Below are 20,378 nucleotides of genomic sequence, written 5' to 3'. Positions count from 1 at the left end.
AAAAGGTCAAGAATCTCAACTCCATTTGCCTAGCTTTGGCCCTTCTCTGTTAGAGTTGTTACTAAGGCAGAAAGTAAGGGTTTGAAAAAAAAATTGTAAGCTTATGTGCAAACAAAATTAATGTAGTTAAAATTAGCAGGAAAATAGTTAACTGAGAAGAATCTTTGCAGCACGTTTCTCTGATAAAGATGTCAATGCTCAAGATATATAAGGAAATTCAAATATTTAAGAGCCATTCCTCAGTAGACAAATAGTCAAAGGATAACTATAGTTTTCAAAAGAACAAATTCAAGCTAACAAAATTCACATGAATATAAAAATGCCCAAAATCACTAGTAATAAAAGAAATGCAAATTAAAATAGCTCTAAAGTTTCACCTCACAATCGTCAGACTGGCAAAGTAGAAAAAAAAAGAAAATAACAAATGTTGTAGGGGCTTCCAGAAAAGAGGCATTGCTGGTAGAGATATGAATTATGCTAGCTACTTTACATCTGTTGCTCTACTGGATTTCAACTCCAAGGAAAAAGATGCCCTTGCCAGGTTAAGCTCATTACTTCTAAATTCACTACCATGCTGTTAACTCAAATGCTGACAGACACTCCTTCCTTTAACCTCCTTTCCCTTCTGATTAGAGGGCTGGAAGATATCAAACTCCTTTTAATGCCTTCCTTTATAAAGGGCAAAAACTGGGCTCTCAGTTCACCCATCCATTACTCTGCCTGGTTTCAATTATATAGAATAACATGCTCATAAGAGTCAGGTACCTCCCCTCTCCCCTTGTCTCTTTTTCCGCTCCCATGCCCAACTTTCCTGCCTCCTTTTCTGTACTGTATTTAAGCTCCCTGAGGGAAAGAACTCTTAAAAAATTAACTGTATTCTTAGTGCTTAGCACAGTGCCTACCACACAGTATGTACTTAATGTTTATTGAATTGGCTAGATAAGCCATTCTAGAAAGTAATTTGGAACCATGACCCAAAAGGCACCAAAACCTTTGACACTAAACCCAGTGATAATACTAAGTTTGGACTGGGCCCAAAGAGATTAAATAAAGAGGCAAAAGACCTCTAAGAACATAAATATTTACAGCAACTATTTTTGTTATACAAAAGAATTAGAAACTAAAGGGTACCTATCAATTGGGAATAACTAAACAAACTATGAAATATGAATGTAATAGAGTATTACATTATTAGAAATTATGAAAGGGAAGTAAGTTTCATAGAAATCTGGGAAGATATATGCACAGTAAAGTAAGCAGAAGCAAGCAAATAATTTATACAGTAACAATATCATACAGACTAGCAACTTTGAAATGGTGGTCAATGTAGTGACCAACCACAATTCTAGAGGACAAATGATGAAGCATATTCTACAACTCCCAACAGTGAGATAATGGGCCCAAGATTTATGAATAATGCAATTTTGGACATGGCCTACATGAAGCTAAAAAAGAATTTGTTTTGCTTGACTATACACATCTCTTATAAGGAATTTGTTTTTCTTCTTGCTTGCTAATTGAAAAAGTAAAATGTGTTTACACAAAAAATTATATGCTTATGAAGACATTGAGACAAAGAAAGCAGTGATGACTGATCTGTGTTTCATTTTGACACAGCTTAGTAGATATTGGATCATAGATCTAGGCCCATAAAGGGCCCAGAGAAATTAAGCCCAGGGTCACATAGGTACTAAGTAGAAGAGACAAGATTCAGGCCCAGGTCTTCTGGCTCTAAATCTAGCATCCTTCCCACTGAATCATATACATCTTCTTAAAAAGCATTAAAAATAAATTATATTGTAGATATAGTAGCATATTTCCTTTTTTCTCTGCTACAACAAAACAAAGCAAAATATAATATTTATAGACTTTAGAATTGAAGCCTCTTATTTTACAGATGAGGAAAATGAGACCTAGAGAGGTGATATGGCTGACCCAAATTTATGGAGCTAGTTAGTGGCAAAAATGGGATTAAAATACAGGAATTGATCCTGACAGTGTTTCAAAGGACAATCCAGAGTACTGATTTTTATTCAGATAAAAGAATTTATGACTTTGGGGCTAAATTATTTTAGACATTCTCTCTATAGGTCATCAGAGAAAATTAAAATTAAATAGAATATTCCTATTAGTCTTCAACTTTAAATCTCAGAGAAGAGAGTATCTTTCCTAAGTATACTGGTTTCTGAAATTTCTTCCCTCTTTCCACAGAATCTTATCTTAATTTATAAACTTCAAAGTATAATGCAAAAATGGGCATAATTTGTGACACAAATGACCTTAATATCCTTCAGCTTCTTTATTAGGAATTTTGCTTTCTTTTTTTAAAAATTTTTACCTTCTGTCTTAGAATTAATACAGTGTATTGTTTCTAAGGTGGAAGAGCGTTAAGGGCAGGGTTATACAGCTAAGAAGTGTCTGAGGCCATATTTGAACATAGGCATGGTTCTCAATCCATTGGAATTTTGCTTCCTAATATAACTAAATAGCATTCCCCTCCTCCCAATTTATCTTTGTTTATTAAGAAAGCTATAGGCTAAATACCTTAAAAAATTTCTTTGAAAGCTTAACTGGGCATACTGAATTAATAGTTGGCTATCATTAATATTGTTGTTTACACATCATACTGAATATAAGGAGCAAGAAGGTTCTCAACATAATGCCTCATACCCATATTCCAGGTTCTTCTTATATTCAACATATCCAGATAAACAGTCATATGGTAAGGAAGTCAACTTCTTCATACTTACCAATGATCTCACATTGATTATCTTCTGGTGTTTTATCTCTAAAAATTAAATAAAAACAATTTTATCATTTACATTTTATAAAAATATTTATTCAGAATCCTATCATGCTTTAAAAGTTAAATGCAAAGAGTAGCCAGTAAAAAACATTCCTGGAGTACATATAATAAATACATATGCATGTATGGATGTAAGACACATATTTTTGCACACAAATTTGTATGTTTCCTTTGGAAGACTCAGCTATTATTGGCAGTTAAATGATGTAGTAATATGACTGAAAAAATGTTGTTAGAGTGAATCACTGAATTTCTACTACAGTAACTGAACATGAGAGGAAAGAAATGGGCTTATGTTCCTTTTATTCAGTTTGGGTAACCTCTTCAGACCTAACTTTACTTTAGGTTATAGATGCAATTAAATATAGAAAGGTTCAGTTCATATTACTGACATGTTTATGGGTATGTCTCCTGATACTCAACTCAGATTTAACTAGCAGACAGAATTAAGATGAACAATTTCACAAGCAGTCAACTGTATAAAGGTCTATCTAAAGACAATCATGCTGAAAATTAACTAGGTGCAGGGTCAGAACATCTCTATAATGACCCTTGAAGTACACTGATTTTGGCAAATTATTATTCATTTTAAAACATCAGACCAACAGAAATTCTCTCAAGCTGGTTTAAATGCACTTTATTTTAGACAACTACATTTTTTAAAAAATTCTCTACTCCAAAAAAATTGAGTTTAAAAAAATTAATCAAGATGACATCAATTGTTTGTCCGAATCTTGGTGTTGCACAGGTGACAAAAAGAAGCCAGTTATCCAAAAAAGTGACTCAAAGGAGTCAGCTAAATTTGTTAATATTTCTCTATTTTTACACCATTCTTAAAGAAAACAAAAATTAAATTATCCCATTCTCATAAAAGACTAATAAACCCACAACACCACTTGGATTCATGTTTTTGCCTAAAGTACTGATAGTTTTTTAAATTAACAAGGCTATGTTTAATTTGTTCTGCAGCTCCTATCAAAAAAGGCTTCTATTTTGCAAGTCTGACTTTGATTGTCCAATCATTTTCAGTCATTTCTGATTCTGTGACACCATTTGGAGTTTTCTTTGTATCTTTGGACACAGAAGTGATTTGCTACTTCGTTCTTCAGCTCATTTTACAGATAAGGAAACTAAAGCAAACAGGGTTAAGTGAACTGCCCAAGATCATACAACTAGTATGAGTCCAGATTTGAACTCAAGAAAATGAGTCTTCCTGACTCCAAGCCCCATGCTTCACCCACTGCACTGCCTAGCTGATAATGATTTCATATATATATATATATATATATATATATTTTTTTTTTTTAAACCTTTACCTTTCGTCTTGGAGTCAATACTGTGTATTGGTTTCAAGACAGAAGAGTGATAAGAGCTAGGCAATGGGTGTTAAGTGACTTGCCCAGGGTCAGCTAAGGAAGTGTCTGAGGCCAAATTTGAACCCAGGATCTCCCATCTCTGGGCCTGGCTCTCAATTCACTGAGCCACCTAACTGCCCCCTTTAGAAGAGTTTTTTGTGAAGCCAGTTTCTTGTAGATGGTGGTTCATTATTATGTCAACTCCAGTGATTACAGTGGCTTCTGTTCCTTTCGCCTCAAAACCTTCAGCAGAGAAATTTCTTATTAAAAAAAAAAAAGTCTGTATTCTGGAGGGCAATTTGGAGTTATGCCCAAAAGGCCATAAAACTTGGATCCTTGGATCCTATAATATCATTAATAGTTCTATATCCCAAAGAGATCCAAAAAAAGGGGTAAAAGACCTACTTGTACAAAAATATTTACTTTTTTTTTATCGAAAATTTTTATTTAATTAATTTAGAATATTTTTCCATGGTTACATGATTCATGTTCTTTCCCTCCCATCCACCCCCACAGCTGACACGAATTGCACTAGGTTTTACATGTGTCATTGATCAAGACCTATTTCCATATTATTAATATTTGCACTAGTGTGATCATTTAGAATCTACATCCCCAATCATATCCCCATCAACCCATGTGATCAAGCAGTTGTTTTTCTTCTGTGTTTCTATTCCCACAGTTCTTCCTCTGAATGTGAATAGTGTTCTTTCTCATGAGTCCCTCAGAATTGTCCTGGATCACTGCATTGCTGCTAGTAAAGAAGTCCATAACATTCAACTGTACCACAGTTAATCAGTCTCAATGTACAATGTTCTCCTGGTTCTGCTCCTTTCACTCTGTATCAATCACTTCCTGGAGGTTGTTCCAGTCTCCATGGAATTCCGCCACTTTATTATTCCTTTGAGCACAATAGTATTCCATCACCAACATATACCACAATTTGTTCAGCCATTCCCCAATTGAAGGGCATCCCCTCATTTTCCAATTTTTTGCCACCACAAAGAGCGTGGCTATAAATATTTTTGCACAAGTCTTTTTCCCTATGATCTCTTTGGGGTATAAACCCAGCTGTGGCATGGCTGGATCAAAGGGCAGACAGTCTCCCAATTTTGCCACATTCCCTCCAACATTTATTACTTTCCTTTGCTGTAATGTTAGCTAATCTGCTAAGTGTGCAGTGATACCTCAGAACTGTTTTGAGTTGCATTTCTTTAATTATAAGAGATATAAAAATATTTATAGCTGCTCTTTTTGTGGTAACAGAATTGGAAATTGAGGGGATGCCCATCATTTGGGGAATGGCTGAACAAATTGTAGTATATGATGGAGATGGAATACTACTGTACTATAAGGAATGATGAACAGGATGATTTCAGAAAGAGCTGGGAAAGACCTACATGAACTGATACAGAGTGAAATAAGTAGAACCAGGAGAACACTGTACATAGTTATAGCAATACAATGAAATGACCAACTGTGAAAGACTTAGCTACTCCCAGCAATACAATGATCTGGGACAATTCTGAAGAATTTATGACAAAGAATGCTCTCCACCTCCAGAAAAAGAACTATTGGGAGACAGAATGCAGATCAAAGCATGTGATTTCCCACCTTAAGTTTTTCTGTGGTTTTATTTTGGGGTTTTGGTTTGAAATGGGTATTTTCTTACAACAACGAACAGTATGGAAATATCTTTTACATGATAAGATATGTATAACCCAGATCAAATTGCTTACCATCTCTGGGAAGTGAGACAATTTGGATCTTATAGCATAATAATATGTTAGAAAACTTACATGGAGAATTGTTATATGTAATTGATGAAATAAAATATCCTTAAGAACAAAAAAACTCTTCCTTTTGTCATAAAATCAATACTGAAGCAGAAGAATGGTAAGGGCTAGGCAACTGAGGTTAAGTGACTTGCCCTAGGTCACATAGCTAGGAAAGGTCTGAGGCCAGATTTGAACCTAGGACCTCACATCTGACACTTTATCCATGAATCCACTGGAGAGGCATTTCTTCCAAAAGTGAATCACCAACATTACTCTCTGTCCTACTGACCATCTTCCCGTTTGCCTTTAAACAGAGATCCCCAGCATCTTGCAAATGTTGCAGAAGATCTATCTCATCATGGCAAAAAAGGTCTCAGAAGACCATCACAGCAGTAAATGGAGGGAAATAGCAACACTAATACACCATGGGAGCCCAAGCTCAGTATGACTATAATATAGTATCAGATGCACTTGAGGGTAAGGGAGAACATGTGGAAAAGTCAGAACACACTCTTGACAGCCATCACACAACATTTTTTAAATTTTAAAGTGAAACATCCACCAGAGTAAATTTGGGACTCATCATTGTTTAAATTAAGTGAAATCTGTTCATTTTCCTCCATGCAATTCAGAGTAAAATAGTTTAAGCTTTGTATTGTTCCATATTTAAACTGCATATTAATAAGGTAAATAGATAGTACATAGATCTGCTTGCTGAATTCTATAAGGAAATAATTTTTCCAGATTAAGACACTGAAGATGTTTCACACTGTCTACTACTAAGTTTTACTTAAATATTTCCTTTTTTTGTCACATGGGAGGATATCATTTGATAAGAGTGGGGAATGATAATTGGGAAGTGATTATAATATAAAAATCAAAATAGGTAATAAAGAATTTTTAAAAATGAATGCTAAGTACCCCAGAGAAGGTATAGATATTTTTTTTTTTGAACTTCGTTGGGACAGTTTTATTTTTTTTATTTTTTTTTAAATATATTTTATTTGATCATTTCCAAGCATTATTCGTTAAAGACATAGATCATTTTCTTTTCCTCCCCCCCACCCCCCATAGCCGACGCGTAAGTCCACTGGGCATTAGATGTTTTCTTGATTTGAACCCATTGCTTTGTTGATAGTATTTGCATTAGAGTGTTCATTTAAAGTCTATCCTCTGTCATGTCCCCTCAACCTCTGTATTCAGGCAGTTGCTTTTTCTCGGTGTTTCCACTCCCATAGTTTATCCTTTGCTTATGAATGGTGTTTTTTTTCTCCTGGATCCCTGAAAGTTGTTCAGGGACATTACACCGCCCCTAATGGAGAAGTCCATTACGTTCGATTATACCACAGTGTATTAGTCTCTGTGTACAATGTTCTCCTGGTTCTGCTCCTCTCGCTCTGCATCACTTCCTGGAGGTTGTTCCAGTCTCCATGGAACTTCTCCACTTTATTATTCCTTTGAGCACAATAGTATTCCATCACCAACATATACCACAGTTTGTTCAGCCATTCCCCAATTGATGGGCATCCCCTCGTTTTCCAGTTTTGGGCCACCACAAAGAGCGCAGCTATGAATATTTTTGTACAAGTCTTTGTGTCCATTATCTCTTTGGGGTACAGACCCAGCAGTGCTATGGCTGGGTCAAAGGGTAGATATTCTTTTGTCGCCCTTTGGGCATAGTTCCAAATTGCCCTCCAGAATGGTTGGATCAGTTCACAACTCCACCAGCAATGAATTAATGTCCCTACTTTGCCACATCCCCTCCAGCATTCATTACTTTCCTTTGCTGTTATGTTAGCCAATCTGCTAGGTGTGAGGTGATACCTCAGAGTTGTTTTGATTTGCATCTCTCTGATTATAAGAGATGTAGAACACTTCTTCATGTGCTTGTTAATAGTTTTGATTTCTTTATCTGAGAACTGCCTATCCATTTCCCTTGCCCATTTATCAATTGGAGAATGGCTTGATTTTTTGTACAATTGATTTAGCTCATTATAAATATGAGTAATTAAACCTTTGTCAGAGGTTTCTATGAAGATTTTTTCCCAATTTGTTGTTTCCCTTCTGATTTTAGTTATATTGGTTTTGTTTGTACAAAAGCTTTTTAGTTTGATGTAGTCAAAATTATTTATTTTACATTTTGTGATTCTTTCTATATCTTGCTTGGTTTTAAAGCCTTTCCCCTCCCAAAGGTCTGACATGTATACTATTCTGTGTTTACCCAATTTACTTATGGTTTCCTTCTTTATGTTTAAGTCACTCACCCATTTTGAATTTATCTTGGTGTAGGGTGTGAGGTGTTGATCTATTCCTAGTCTCTCCCACACTGTCTTCCAATTTTCCCAGCAGTTTTTATCGAATAGTGGATTTTTGTCCCAAAAGCTGGGATCTTTGGGTTTATCGTATACTGTCTTGCTGAGGTCGTTTTCCCCCAGTCTATTCCACTGATCTTCCTTTCTGTTTCTTAGCCAGTACCAAATTGTTTTGATGACTGCTGCTTTGTAATATAGTTTGAGGTCTGGGACTGCAAGGCCCCCATCATATGTGTTTTTTTTCATTATTTCCCTGGATATCCTTGATCTTTTGTTCTTCCAAATGAACTTTGTTATGGTTTTTTCTAAATCAGTGAAGAAGTATTTTGGTAGTTCAATGGGTATGGCACTAAATAGATAAATAAGTTTGGGTAGGATGGTCATTTTTATTATATTGGCTCGTCCTATCCATGAGCAGTTAATGTTTTTCCATTTGTTCAAGTCTAGTTTTAGTTGTGTGGCGAGTGTTTTGTAGTTGTGTTCATATAGTTCCTGTGTTTGTCTTGGGAGGTAGATTCCTAGGTATTTTATTTTGTCTAAGGTGATTTTGAATGGGATTTCTCTTTCTAGTTCTTGCTGCTGAGCTGTGTTGGAGATATATAGAAAAGCTGATGATTTATGTGGGTTTATTTTGTATCCTGCAACTTTGCTAAAGTTGTTGATTATTTCAATTAGCTTTTTGGTTGAATCTCTAGGATTCTTTAAGTAGACCATCATGTCATCCGCAAAGAGTGATAACTTGGTCTCCTCCTTGCCTATTCTGATGCCTTCAATTTCTTTATCTTCTCTAATTGCTACTGCTAGTGTTTCTAGTACAATGTCAAATAGTAGAGGTGATAATGGGCATCCTTGTTTCACTCCTGATCTTATTGGGAATGCATCTAGTTTATCCCCATTGCAGATGATATTAGCTGTTGGTTTTAGATATATACTGTTTATTATTTTTAGGAATGACCCTTTATTCCTATGCTTTCTAGTGTTTTTAATAGGAATGGGTGTTGTATTTTATCAAAGGCTTTTTCTGCATCTATTGAGATAATCATGTGGTTCTTGCTAGTTTGCTTGTTGATGTGGTCAATTATGTGGATGGTTTTCCTAATGTTGAACCAGCCCTGCATCCCTGGTATGAATCCTACTTGATCATGGTGAATGATCCTTCTGATCACTTGCTGGAGTCTTTTTGCTAGTATCCTATTTAAAATTTTTGCATCTATATTCATTAGGGAGATTGGTCTATAGTTTTCTTTCTCTGTTTTTGACCTGCCTGGTTTTGGAATCAGTACCATGTTTGTGTCGTAAAAGGAGTTTGGTAGAACTCCCTCTTTGCTTATTATGTCAAATAGTTTGTATAGTATTGGGGTTAACTGTTCTCTGAATGTTTGATAGAATTCACAGGTGAATCCATCAGGCCCTGGGGATTTTTTCTTAGGAAGTTCTTTGATGGCTTGATGGATTTCAATTTCTGATATGGGATTATTTAAGAATTCTATTTCCTCTTCTGTTAGTCTAGGCAGTTTGTATTTTTGTATATATTCATCCATTTCTCCTAAATTGGTGTATTTATTGCCATATAATTGGGCAAAGTAATTTCTAATGATTGCCTTAATTTCCTCCTCATTGGAGGTGCTGTCCCCCTTTTCATCTTTAATGCTGTGAATTTGCTTTTCTTCCTTCCTTTTTTTAATTAGATTGACCAGTACTTTGTCTATTTTGTTTGTTTTTTCAAAGTACCAGCTTCTTGTCTTATTTATTAAATCAATAGTTCTATCACTTTCGATTTTATTAATTTCTCCCTTAATTTTTAGGATTTCTAATTTGGTTTTCTGCTGGGGGTTTTTAATTTGATCGCTTTCGAGTTTTTTCAATTGCATTTCCAATTGATTGATCTCTGCTCTCCCTTGTTTGTTAATATGAGCTTTCAGGGATATGAATTTGCCTCTGATTACCGCTTTGGCTGCATCCCAAAAGGTTTGAAAGGATGTTTCGCCATTGTCATTTTCCTTGATGAAATTATTAATTGTTTCTATGATTTCTTCTTTAGCTAAACGGTTTTGGAGTATCATATTGTTTAATTTCCAATTGGTTTTAGATTTGGTTTTCCATGTACCATTACTAATCATTATTTTTATTGCCTTGTGATCTGAGAAGGCTGCATTCATTATTTCTGCTTTTTTACATTTGTGTGCTATGTTTCTGTGACCTAATGTATGGTCAATTTTTGTGAATGTGCCATGTGGTGCTGAGAAGAAGGTGTATTCCTTTTTATCCCTATTTATTTTTCTCCATATGTCTATTAATTCTAATTTTTCTAAGATTTCATTCACTTCTTTTACCTCTTTCTTATTTATTTTTTGATTTGATTTATCTAAATTTGATAATGGTTGGTTTAAGTCTCCCACTAGTATGGTTTTATTGTCTATTTCTTCCTTCAATTCTCCTAGTTTCTCCATTAGAAATTTGGGTGCTATATTATTTGGTGCATACATGTTGATTAATGATATTTCCTCATTGTCTAGAGTCCCTTTTAACAAAATATAATTACCTTCCCTATCCCTTTTGATCAGGTCTATTTTTGCATTGGCTTTATCAGATATCATGATTACCACTCCTGCCTTCTTTCTATCAGTTGAGGCCCAGAAGGTCTTACTCCATCCTTTAATTCTGACCTTGTGGGTGTCAACCCGCCTCATGTGTGTTTCTTGAAGACAACATATGGTAGGGTTTTGGATTCTAATCCATTCAGCTATTCGTCTACGTTTTATGGGTGAGTTCATCCCATTCACGTTCAAAGTTATGATTGTCATTTGTGGACTCCCTGGCATTTTGATTGCCTTCCCTAATTCTAACCTTTTCTTCTTTGGCTCTACCTTTTAGTCCAGTGATTTACTTTGAATCAGTCCCCCTTGTCCCCTCCCTTGATGTTTCCCTTTTTAGTCCCTCCCTTTTTGTTCCCTCCCCCTCCCCCCTCTCTTTCCCTCCCTTTTTGTTCTCCCTCTCCCCCTCCCCCCCTTGGTTTTCCCTTCTCCTTACCCTTGTTGGGTAAGATAGAATTCAAGATCCCAATGGATCTGGATGTTTTTCCCTCTCAGAGTTGATTTCCCTGAGATTGAGGTTTAAGTAACCCCCCCCCCCTCTCTTCCTCTCCTTCTTATAGGAGTTTTCTTCCCCTCCCCTTCCCCTGTGAATCTTTGTGTGAGAACCATTATTCTATTTGGTCTTTCTTTACCCCCTATTTATACATTACATTTTCCCCACATATTAGTATACATAGGTTGATATAAATGTAGTCCTTATAGAAGAGAGTTTGAGTAAAAGAAGATAACATTTTTCCCCTTTCCTTAATATTTACCTTTTCAGGTATTCCTTGCTCTTGGATTTTCGGTATCAAACTTTCCACAGAGCTCTGGTCTTTTCTTTGCAAAAAGTTGGAAGTCTTCTATTTTGTTGAATGCCCATACTTTCCCTTGGAAGTATATAGTCAGTTTTGCTGGGTAGCTGATTCTTGGTTGGAGACCCAGCTCTCTTGCCTTTCTGAAGATCATGTTCCATGCCTTACGATCATTCAGCGTAGAACTTGCAAGGTCTTGTGTGACCCTGATTGGCATTCCTTTATATCTAAATTGTCTTTTTCTGGCTTCCTGTAGGATTTTTTCTTTTGTTTGATAGCTTTGGAATTTGGCAATTACATTCCTGGGAGTTGTCTTTTGGGGGTTTAGTGTAGAAGGTGTTCTGTGAGCTCTGTCAGTGGCTGTATTGCCCCCTTGTTCTAGAATCTCTGGGCAATTTTCTTTGATTATATCTTGTATCACCATGTCCAGTTTGGTGTTTATTTCTGGCTTTTCTGGGAGTCCAATTATTCTTAAATTTTCTCTTCTCCCCCTGTTTTCCAGATCTATCACCTTGTCGGTGAGATATTTTATGTTCTCTTCTAATTTCTTGGTGTTTTGGCTTTGCTTTATTAGTTCTTGCTTTAAAGCCTGGTTTTCTTTTACAGTTTGGTCAAACTGGTTTTGTAGATGCGTGAATTTCTTTTGCATCATTTCCCACTTTTCCTCCCAGAGGGCTTCCATCTTTTTGGTCCTTTCTGATTCAAATTCTTCATGGGTTTGTGGAGAGTTTCTATTTCCTTTGGATGATTTTGGAGAATTTTCTTGTATATCTTCTTCTATCTGCTCTGTATTTTGTATTTTGGCTCCATAGAATGTGTCCAGAGTCGCCCCTTTCTTCTTATTTTTCTTGGTATTTTGGGGCTTCTGTGCTTCTGTGGAGTTTGTCATCTCTGAACGTGGAGGATTGGCTTTTCTTGTCTTTGTCTGGTGATCAGAGGCTTTAGTCCTGGGCAGATGTTGGTTCTATGAGCGTTCCCTGGGTTAAACTGAATATGCCTCACTGGAACTGGAATGGAAGGGTCGGACCACGAGGCAACACTCTCCCCCTGGCTCGATTTCCGGAAGTTGCCTTCAGAATCCCTGGCCGTGAGGCTGTTTCGTTGGCCTGCGGGGGGATGGGCTGCCGCTTCCCCAAGCTCCGAGAGCACAGACTTTCACTGAGACTTGGATAGCAGGATCCAGCCCGTGAGGCTGTCTTGCCCGCCCTGAGGGTTGCTGTTGTTTTGACCAGCTCTCTGCAGTGGAGGCTCCAGGCAGTAACTTTCACCCGGACTGGGACTTGGGTAGAAGACCCTGAGGGTTGTTGTTCCTCAGACCCTGCTCTCTGAGCCCGGCGCGGCTGCCGCTTCCGGGAGCCTTGGACTCTGCGCTCCTACCCCTGAGGTCCGAGGGATCTCGGGTTCTGGCTTTTAAGGGGAGCCGTACCTTTTGAACCGGGTCCAGGTCCAGGAGGAGGGTTCCCAGGGTCTGTGCTGTTGATCGTTTTGAATTTCGGCGCCTTAGGAGCTTCTAGTTTGAGATCGGTCGGGAAGGGTTTTCCGGAGATCTGAACTTCAGCTTTCTCTAAGCCGCCATCTTAACCGGAAGTCCAGGTATAGATATTTTTGAAAGACAACTTGTGGTTATCTTTTGGAGGGAATTTTCCTGAAATATCATTTACTGGAATTTTCAAGTCTTAAGTTTTTATTGATATCAAAGTTGAACTACTTTAAAAAGTCAAGTCAGAGAAATATTTCCATTTGATAGAAACTAGAAAAAATACACTTTTATTTGTGCAAAATGCACCAGAAGCTCTTTGAGGTAGCGAAATTTTTTTTTTACTTACTGCTTAAATGGAACATTTTCTCCTACAGCTATTCCTAAAAATAAACAAGAAAATACAAGGTATTAAGGGATGAAGTAAGGAAGCAGTAAGAAAAATTGCATAAGATTAGTCATAAAAAGAAGAAAAGTATTCTGGCAGAGGCTAGGTTGGACCCCATTTATAGAATTTCATTGACTTTAGACAATTTTTTAAGACATTCACAATTACTTGAACAGATAGAAGGAAAATTAATTCAGGAAAGGCTGACCTAATTTAGGTTGTTAATTAAACAAATAATAATATAGTCACCTGTATTTTTTGCCTCTTCATTAATATCTGTAGGAATTTCTGTTTGGAATACTCTGAAAGAACCATTAAGGGTTAATGAAAATCTGCAGATTTCAAATGAGGAATGCTTTAATCTTATTTTCTGTTATAATTAACCCAAGAATAATATTTTTTATTTTTGTACCACTCTATTATATCAACCACAAGCTAAATCAGCAAAAAGAACTTCATTTGAGCGACCAAAACGATATATTTCAAATACATTGCTTAAATTTGCTCATGTTGTCTTCTAATGAACTACTACTGATTCAGTTTGGAGAATGGTCAGTTCAACATGACATACTTCTCATTGGAGACAGAATCCTGTTTGATAAAATACCATTATACCACCTAGTCTGAAATGTCTGTGTATGTTTTCATTCTGTCCAATAGTTCACATTAGTACTGTTCTGCTGAGATGGATACAATTACCTTTGTTAAACAAGAAATCCCCCATGTGTCAAATATGTTCACAAGTTTTTGTTCATTTAGTAGTTCATCTACTTTAATAAGCAAGTTTTTTTAATATATATCTATAGGATGTCTATATTTGAGTAGCTGTATGATATTAAATATTAATTTTATTTTCAAAGTATCATGTTAGTGATTTTTATAATTTTTTTTTAAGTAGAGATGGAAAAGGGAAGGTAGGCTACGGCTAGTAAAACTGGAAATAAATTATTAAAGTGTATAATGGATAGAATTCTTAATTGGGAATCAGGAAATTGAGTTAAACTCATTCCTCAGATACTTACTATTTGACCCTGGAGAAGTCTTCTCTAAGTCTCAGGTTCCTCATCTAAAAAATGGGAATGATAGCACCTATCTCACAGGGTTGATATGAAGATCAAATGAAATAAAGTAATGTAAAGCACTCTGCAAAACTTAAGTGAAATATGTACATGTGACCTATTATTATTATTACTCTTATTGGAGAGAATGCTCCAACAGGAGTCCAAAAATATTTGAACTAAAGAGCATTAGACTAGGAATCAAGAGATCTTGTCTATAAAACTGAGGTATTTAGACTACATGAATTTCAAATTTCCTTCCAAATTTAAGATTTCTCAGTTTAGCTGGAACTGTTTAGTAGTAGTTTTTGACAATCAACTGGATAGATGAATAAGGAATCCAAATCCATTTGGTCTTCTTTATTCCTTACAGCAAGGCACACTGGAATTCAAGGGGCTGCCTTTCCCTACACCAAGTTTGTTCTAGGTTCCTACTTAATTTAAAATACTCATGTATGTGTGATTATAGTTGCCCATGATAGATAAAAAGCTTTCTCCATTTTATTTCTTCCCACACTCATGCTGATCCTGCTTTGTGACAAGGAAATCACTTTAAAAGACTGATATATATTAATTTAAGGTCGCCAAGGAATTCAGCTATGTAATTCCTAAATGAAAACTCAAGTCAGCAGTCAATCTTTTATGGAGTTTAATTACAACAGGAGGAAGAAAAGAATTAGAGATAGAGAGAGAGAAAAGGGAGAGAAGGGAATAGGGCTTAAATACCCCTTCTGTTTAGGCTGGGCCAAAAGGCCCAAGCCCTTAGATAGCTGGGGCAAAGAAAAGAGATCAGTCCCTATTACTCACGTGACCAAAATGGAGAAACAGTCTCAGAGGCCCCCACCTTCAGAGCAAGCTTCTCAGAGCACACTCCAACCACTCTGACCAACTCTTCAACTACCACCCTGAGTCTTCAGACCCCTCTCTCTTTAAGGAAACCATCCAAGTTGCCTCCCCTCAGTTCTCACATCTACCAATCACTGTCCATCAATTTCCCTGTGCCAATGGAGGCTCTAGCTTAACCCAGGACCGCCCAGAGGTCTCTGGCTTTGCACATGTCTGTTGAAGGTCATATTTTCAAATAATTAAATCTATGATCCTTTGCTACAGCCCTTCCTAAATCCTGTTAACCTGAGTAGGGTAGAGATTGGAATAATTAAATTTTGATCTATGCTGCAGCCCTTCCTCAATCCTGTTAGGACTGAGTAGGGTGGAGATTGATTCCAAGTATCTCCATTGTATCAATTCTAAAATCAATCATGACTCAAAGAAATTCCTGTTCTATGCTTAAGCATAGGTCAAAGTCCTTTCCATTGTTCAGCAAAAGGTTTCTGTCCTAAAGTAATCTTAAGAAGGGAGGAGGGGGAAACTCTCATGCCAATGGGGTTCACATTCCAATAGCCAAGACCCACTATCAATAGGAAATTTTTCAAGTATGAAATTTCCCAATGGTGAAATTTCCAACATTTATAAGTCTAAGAAATTTTGAGGTTTACAGCTTGGATCCATACTTTTCCAATATTTATCCTCTTTCACCTTTCCTTTCCATTATACCTTCAGGACCTCCAGTCTATCATTAAAAACTAAATTCCTCTTCATTCTAAATCTCTTCCTCTCAATTGTTTTTCATTTCCTTGCCATCAGAGAAATGTGGCTCTACCTCTCATACCACCTTCTCTAGAGCTGGGTCCTTCTCTCTCAAACCTCCTGACAACACCTAAGATCATGAGGTGAATAGGTTCCTAGTACCCACTGTTAATCCAGACACATCCTCTGCCATGACCATTGTATAACTTCTCTTTTGAGGGTTACTCTACCCATCTATATCATACCATTCAGATACCAGCTATAATCTACCAGCCTATTTCCTCCTTTTTCAAGGAATTTATTACTTGGGTTCAGTCTTCCTCTCTCCAGCTCAACCCTTGCATTCATTCTTGGAAGCTACAATGTGCACAATTATGGCTTTAAACACCATGACCTTCTAGCTCATCAACATGATCCCTGTAGCTATCGTTCAAAAAACTCTCAAGACCCTGACACTATTCCCATCCCTTTCTCTCAGCAGATAACCTCTATCCTTGAGGAATTAGTAGCCATGTGTCCTTAACTTGCTCATCTCTCTAACTTCATATCTAAAAACTTATCTACATCTTCCTTTGTTTCAGTCTCTAAAAATGAAGCTATATTTCTCTTTGCCAAGATCAACACTTGTATCTATGTCCTAGAGCCCATTCCCTCCAATACCTTTTTTCAGAGTAGAGGGGGACTTGGGCTTGGGGGTAGGTAATATATGATAAACTAGTAAGAGAAGCAACAGTCACCCCTACTCCCCAGCCTCTATCTTGGGGATCTCTTCTCTTTCTATTCACTCTTGATGATCTTAACAGCTCCCATAGCTTCAATTATCATCTTTTGTACAAATGACTCCTGACTATTGGAGTCTGACTGCAAATCAAAGTATGCCATCTTCCACTTTATTTCCTTTATGAGTTTTTTTTTAATTATACATATGGTATGTATATTCTGCATTGGCATAAGCAATATGGTACTATGTATTGCATAAAAGCATTGATATAACCTATATCAGACTGTTTACCTTCCCTCATGGGAAGAGGGAAAGAATCTGAATTATAAAATGTCAGAAAACAATTGTCAAGAATTATTTCTACATGTAATAAAAATATTTTTTAAAGTAAAACAAACCAAAAAAAAATAAAACCTAATGACTCCTGAAACTACATAACCCCAGTCCCAATTTCACTCCTGAGTTCAAGTTCTAGATCACTAACAGCCTCCTAGATAATCCCCTGGTTGCCTCAAACTCAATGTCTCAAATAGAATCAAATAAATAACCACCTGTTCTTCCAGAACCCATCCTGGACAGCTTGCCATGGGAAAATCTGTCCCTACTAGGAAGGAACCTCCCCTTTCTTGTTTCTCCTCTCCCCTGACACGGGCCTCCCAGGATCCATAGGCCTATTTGACTGATCATACAGCTTGGAAGCAATGAAAGTCACAAACTCTTTTCCTTCTAGTGAATTCTAGGGGAACATTAAGCCTTATCATCTTCCCTGTCTTCCTCTGTTCCCTGTAGACCTTCAAGTATTGAGTACTGATGTAGCCTAAGGACTCCCAGGCATTGCTATCCACCTCAGGCTTTTCCAACTGCTTAACTTTTCTTTTTATGTGTTGTCTCTCCCAAAGAGTATGAGGTCTTTGAGAAGAGACTGCTTCATCTTTTTATACACATTGCTTGGATTTTATAGTCTTTAAGATCTCTTCTAGGTCTTTTTTTTTTTTAAAGAGAGGTGGGAATGGCTCTTTTCTGTTTATTAAGTGAATGAATTAAAATGGGGGAGGAGGAGAGAAGAAGAGAATAAGCAGTAATATAGCACTTATTTCATGAGCCAGGCACTATTCTATGTGCTTTGTTTGTTTGAGTGTTTGTTTTGTGGAGAAAGGCAGAAGAGGTTGGGGTTTGGGGGAGTTGAAGGTGGGAGGAAGAGGGGGAGGGAGGAGGGAGGAAAAGGGAAGAGAAGGAACCAGAAGGATGGGGGTGGAGGGGGGGGAAGAAAGATGAGGGGAAGAGGGAAAGGAGAAGTCTCTATGTACTTTTTTTTTAACCCTAATTATCTGTCTTGGGATTGATATGATCAGTTCCAAGGCAGAAGAGCAGTAAGGGCTAAGAAATTAGGGTTATGTGAATTACCCAGGGTCACACAGCTAAGGAAGTATCTGAGGTCACATTTAAATCTGGGACCTCTTATCTCCAGACCTGGAACTCTTTCCACTAAGCCAACTCAATGTCCTGCTATGTGCTTTAAAAAATTAAAAAATAAATATTATCTCATTTGACCCTCACAACAACAACCCAGTGAAGTAAATACTATCATTATATCCATTTTACAGCTGAGGAAACTAAAGCAAATAGAGGTCAAATGACTCACTCAGGGTCATATAGCTAGTAAGTATCTGAGGACATATTTGAACTCAAGTCTTTCTAACTCCAGGCCCATTGTTTTATCCACTATGCCACCAGATGTTAGACAGTTGGTTCCAAATGGTTATATTATATAAGCTGTAAAGTTTCAAAATTTACAATAAGACAGGAATTATTCTATTCACTCAAGGAAATTTTCACTTAAGCTTTAGAGATCAAAATACACTTAAAACTCATGAAACCCTTAGCTGCCTGTCCTTAGCTAGTCTAGGCTCAGGGAGGAACTAGTACATGTACTTTCACTGGTCAATTATAGTTAACATTGAAGGCAAATTTCTTCTTAAAAATTTTCCCTAATTTTTTAATTGCAATTATCAGCAATCTCATGGAGACTAATGAGAGACTTCCTACAGTTTTTTTAATTCTTTTATAGATATAATCCGCAGTCCCAAGAAGCAGGTCATTATCCTTATTAGCATTAGCAAAGAGTCCTGAGGTTCTGAATGGTGGCCGTATGATCTGATTCTTTTTCCTTAATGGAAACAGCCTTTGAAGGTGGTGGCAAAAGAAGGTACGTAGAGGACAGGTTGTGTTGGGAAGTGACAGTGACAGAACTTGATGGAGAAGCAGAAAGTTTGGTAATGTCTAAGTACTTAATAAATGTTCATATATATTCATGTATACTCATCTATCCACACAAACTTTCTTATTTCTTTTGAGGAAACTACCATTTTTCTACTGAGGGGGTTCATTACCTTAGAATCATCTGACTGTAAAAATTACTAAATCAATTAACCTGCAAGTATTTGGATAGCTTCTATGTACATAACATGATGTTCCCTGATATCATTTAGTCTAAATACATTACTTTACAGAGTAATCTTCTGTACAATATACAACAATACATGTCTCTTTTGAATCTTGCTGAGATATTTCCAAGTGTTTTTGGTAGATTAGGTTGCTAAAAAGTAGGAAAGTTCGTCATAACATTAGATATGAAGTTAAGCAATCTGACAACTGTTGACTAGCAGTGAATGGACAAACTAATCAATCTGAGCTTTGATTTTCTTATTCTTAAAATGGAAATGGATCTTGGTTCATATCTGGCCTTAGATACTTCCTAGCTATAGGACCCTGGGCATGTCACTTAATTCTAATTGTCTAGCCCTTGCTATTCTTGTTAGAATTAATATTATAAGATAAAAAATAAGGGTTTAATAAAATGGAAATAATATTTGTATTAACTCACAATAGTTAATTACTATGTGGATCATATGAGAAAATTCTATTATATATCTGAACTATCAAGATTATTCTAGCATACACTGAACATACTGCTGATCTGCCAGTTGCTTGCCTAAACACCACAAACTAGGAATAACATAAGTTATAAATCTCCAATAAAATCACTGATATAACATGTAATATTTTACTCAAATAATATTATAGCTGAAAAGTTAGACAGGCAATGTAGTATCAAGCCATTAGGGTATCACTGTTTCAGAAACAGTAAAACATCCTTGTTTTGCCTAAGTCCCTTCACCAAAGATCTTTGCTTATGAAAATAATGTACACTGAATATGTGTTATATTTTTTAATAGGCTTCCATTTTAATTAATTGTAACTATTTTAATATTCAATCTAGTTCACTGAAATTAGATTTTTATCCAAAGAGGCTTTTCCTTTCATTAAGACATCTGTATATCTCCATCTTCACATAAGCTGGAACACCAAAACTCTTTAAAACTAGAATTTTCAAATGTTTACTTAATCCAACCAGACTTTCCTGTTTAGTTATGTCTTCTATTATCATTTAGGGCTTGACACATTAGCAGTGTAATTAATAAACCCTAATTACTTCCTTTTAAAACTT

The 20,378-nt window shown here is 36.4% G+C and overlaps 1 protein-coding gene across 6 annotated transcripts in view; it reads right to left on the bottom strand.

Moving 5' to 3' along the window:
* Positions 1-20,378, bottom strand: part of KNL1 (kinetochore scaffold 1) — a 113,257-nt gene that overhangs the window by 75,240 nt on the left and 17,639 nt on the right. For all 6 annotated transcript variants that reach the window (XM_007480052.3, XM_007480055.3, XM_016427801.2 and 3 more), the window contains 3 exons: positions 13,754-13,806; positions 13,466-13,499; positions 2,751-2,788 (listed from right to left, as the gene is read on the bottom strand). In XM_007480052.3, coding sequence (XP_007480114.2) covers positions 2,751-2,788; positions 13,466-13,499; positions 13,754-13,806 — 125 coding nt within the window. The remainder of the gene's footprint in view (positions 1-2,750; positions 2,789-13,465; positions 13,500-13,753; positions 13,807-20,378) is intronic.

Source organism: Monodelphis domestica, chromosome 1 (assembly GCF_027887165.1).
Source record: "Monodelphis domestica isolate mMonDom1 chromosome 1, mMonDom1.pri, whole genome shotgun sequence".
NCBI lineage: Eukaryota > Metazoa > Chordata > Mammalia > Didelphimorphia > Didelphidae > Monodelphis > Monodelphis domestica.
Note: the sequence above shows the minus strand (reverse complement) of the source record. Positions and strands in the feature narration are given on the sequence as shown.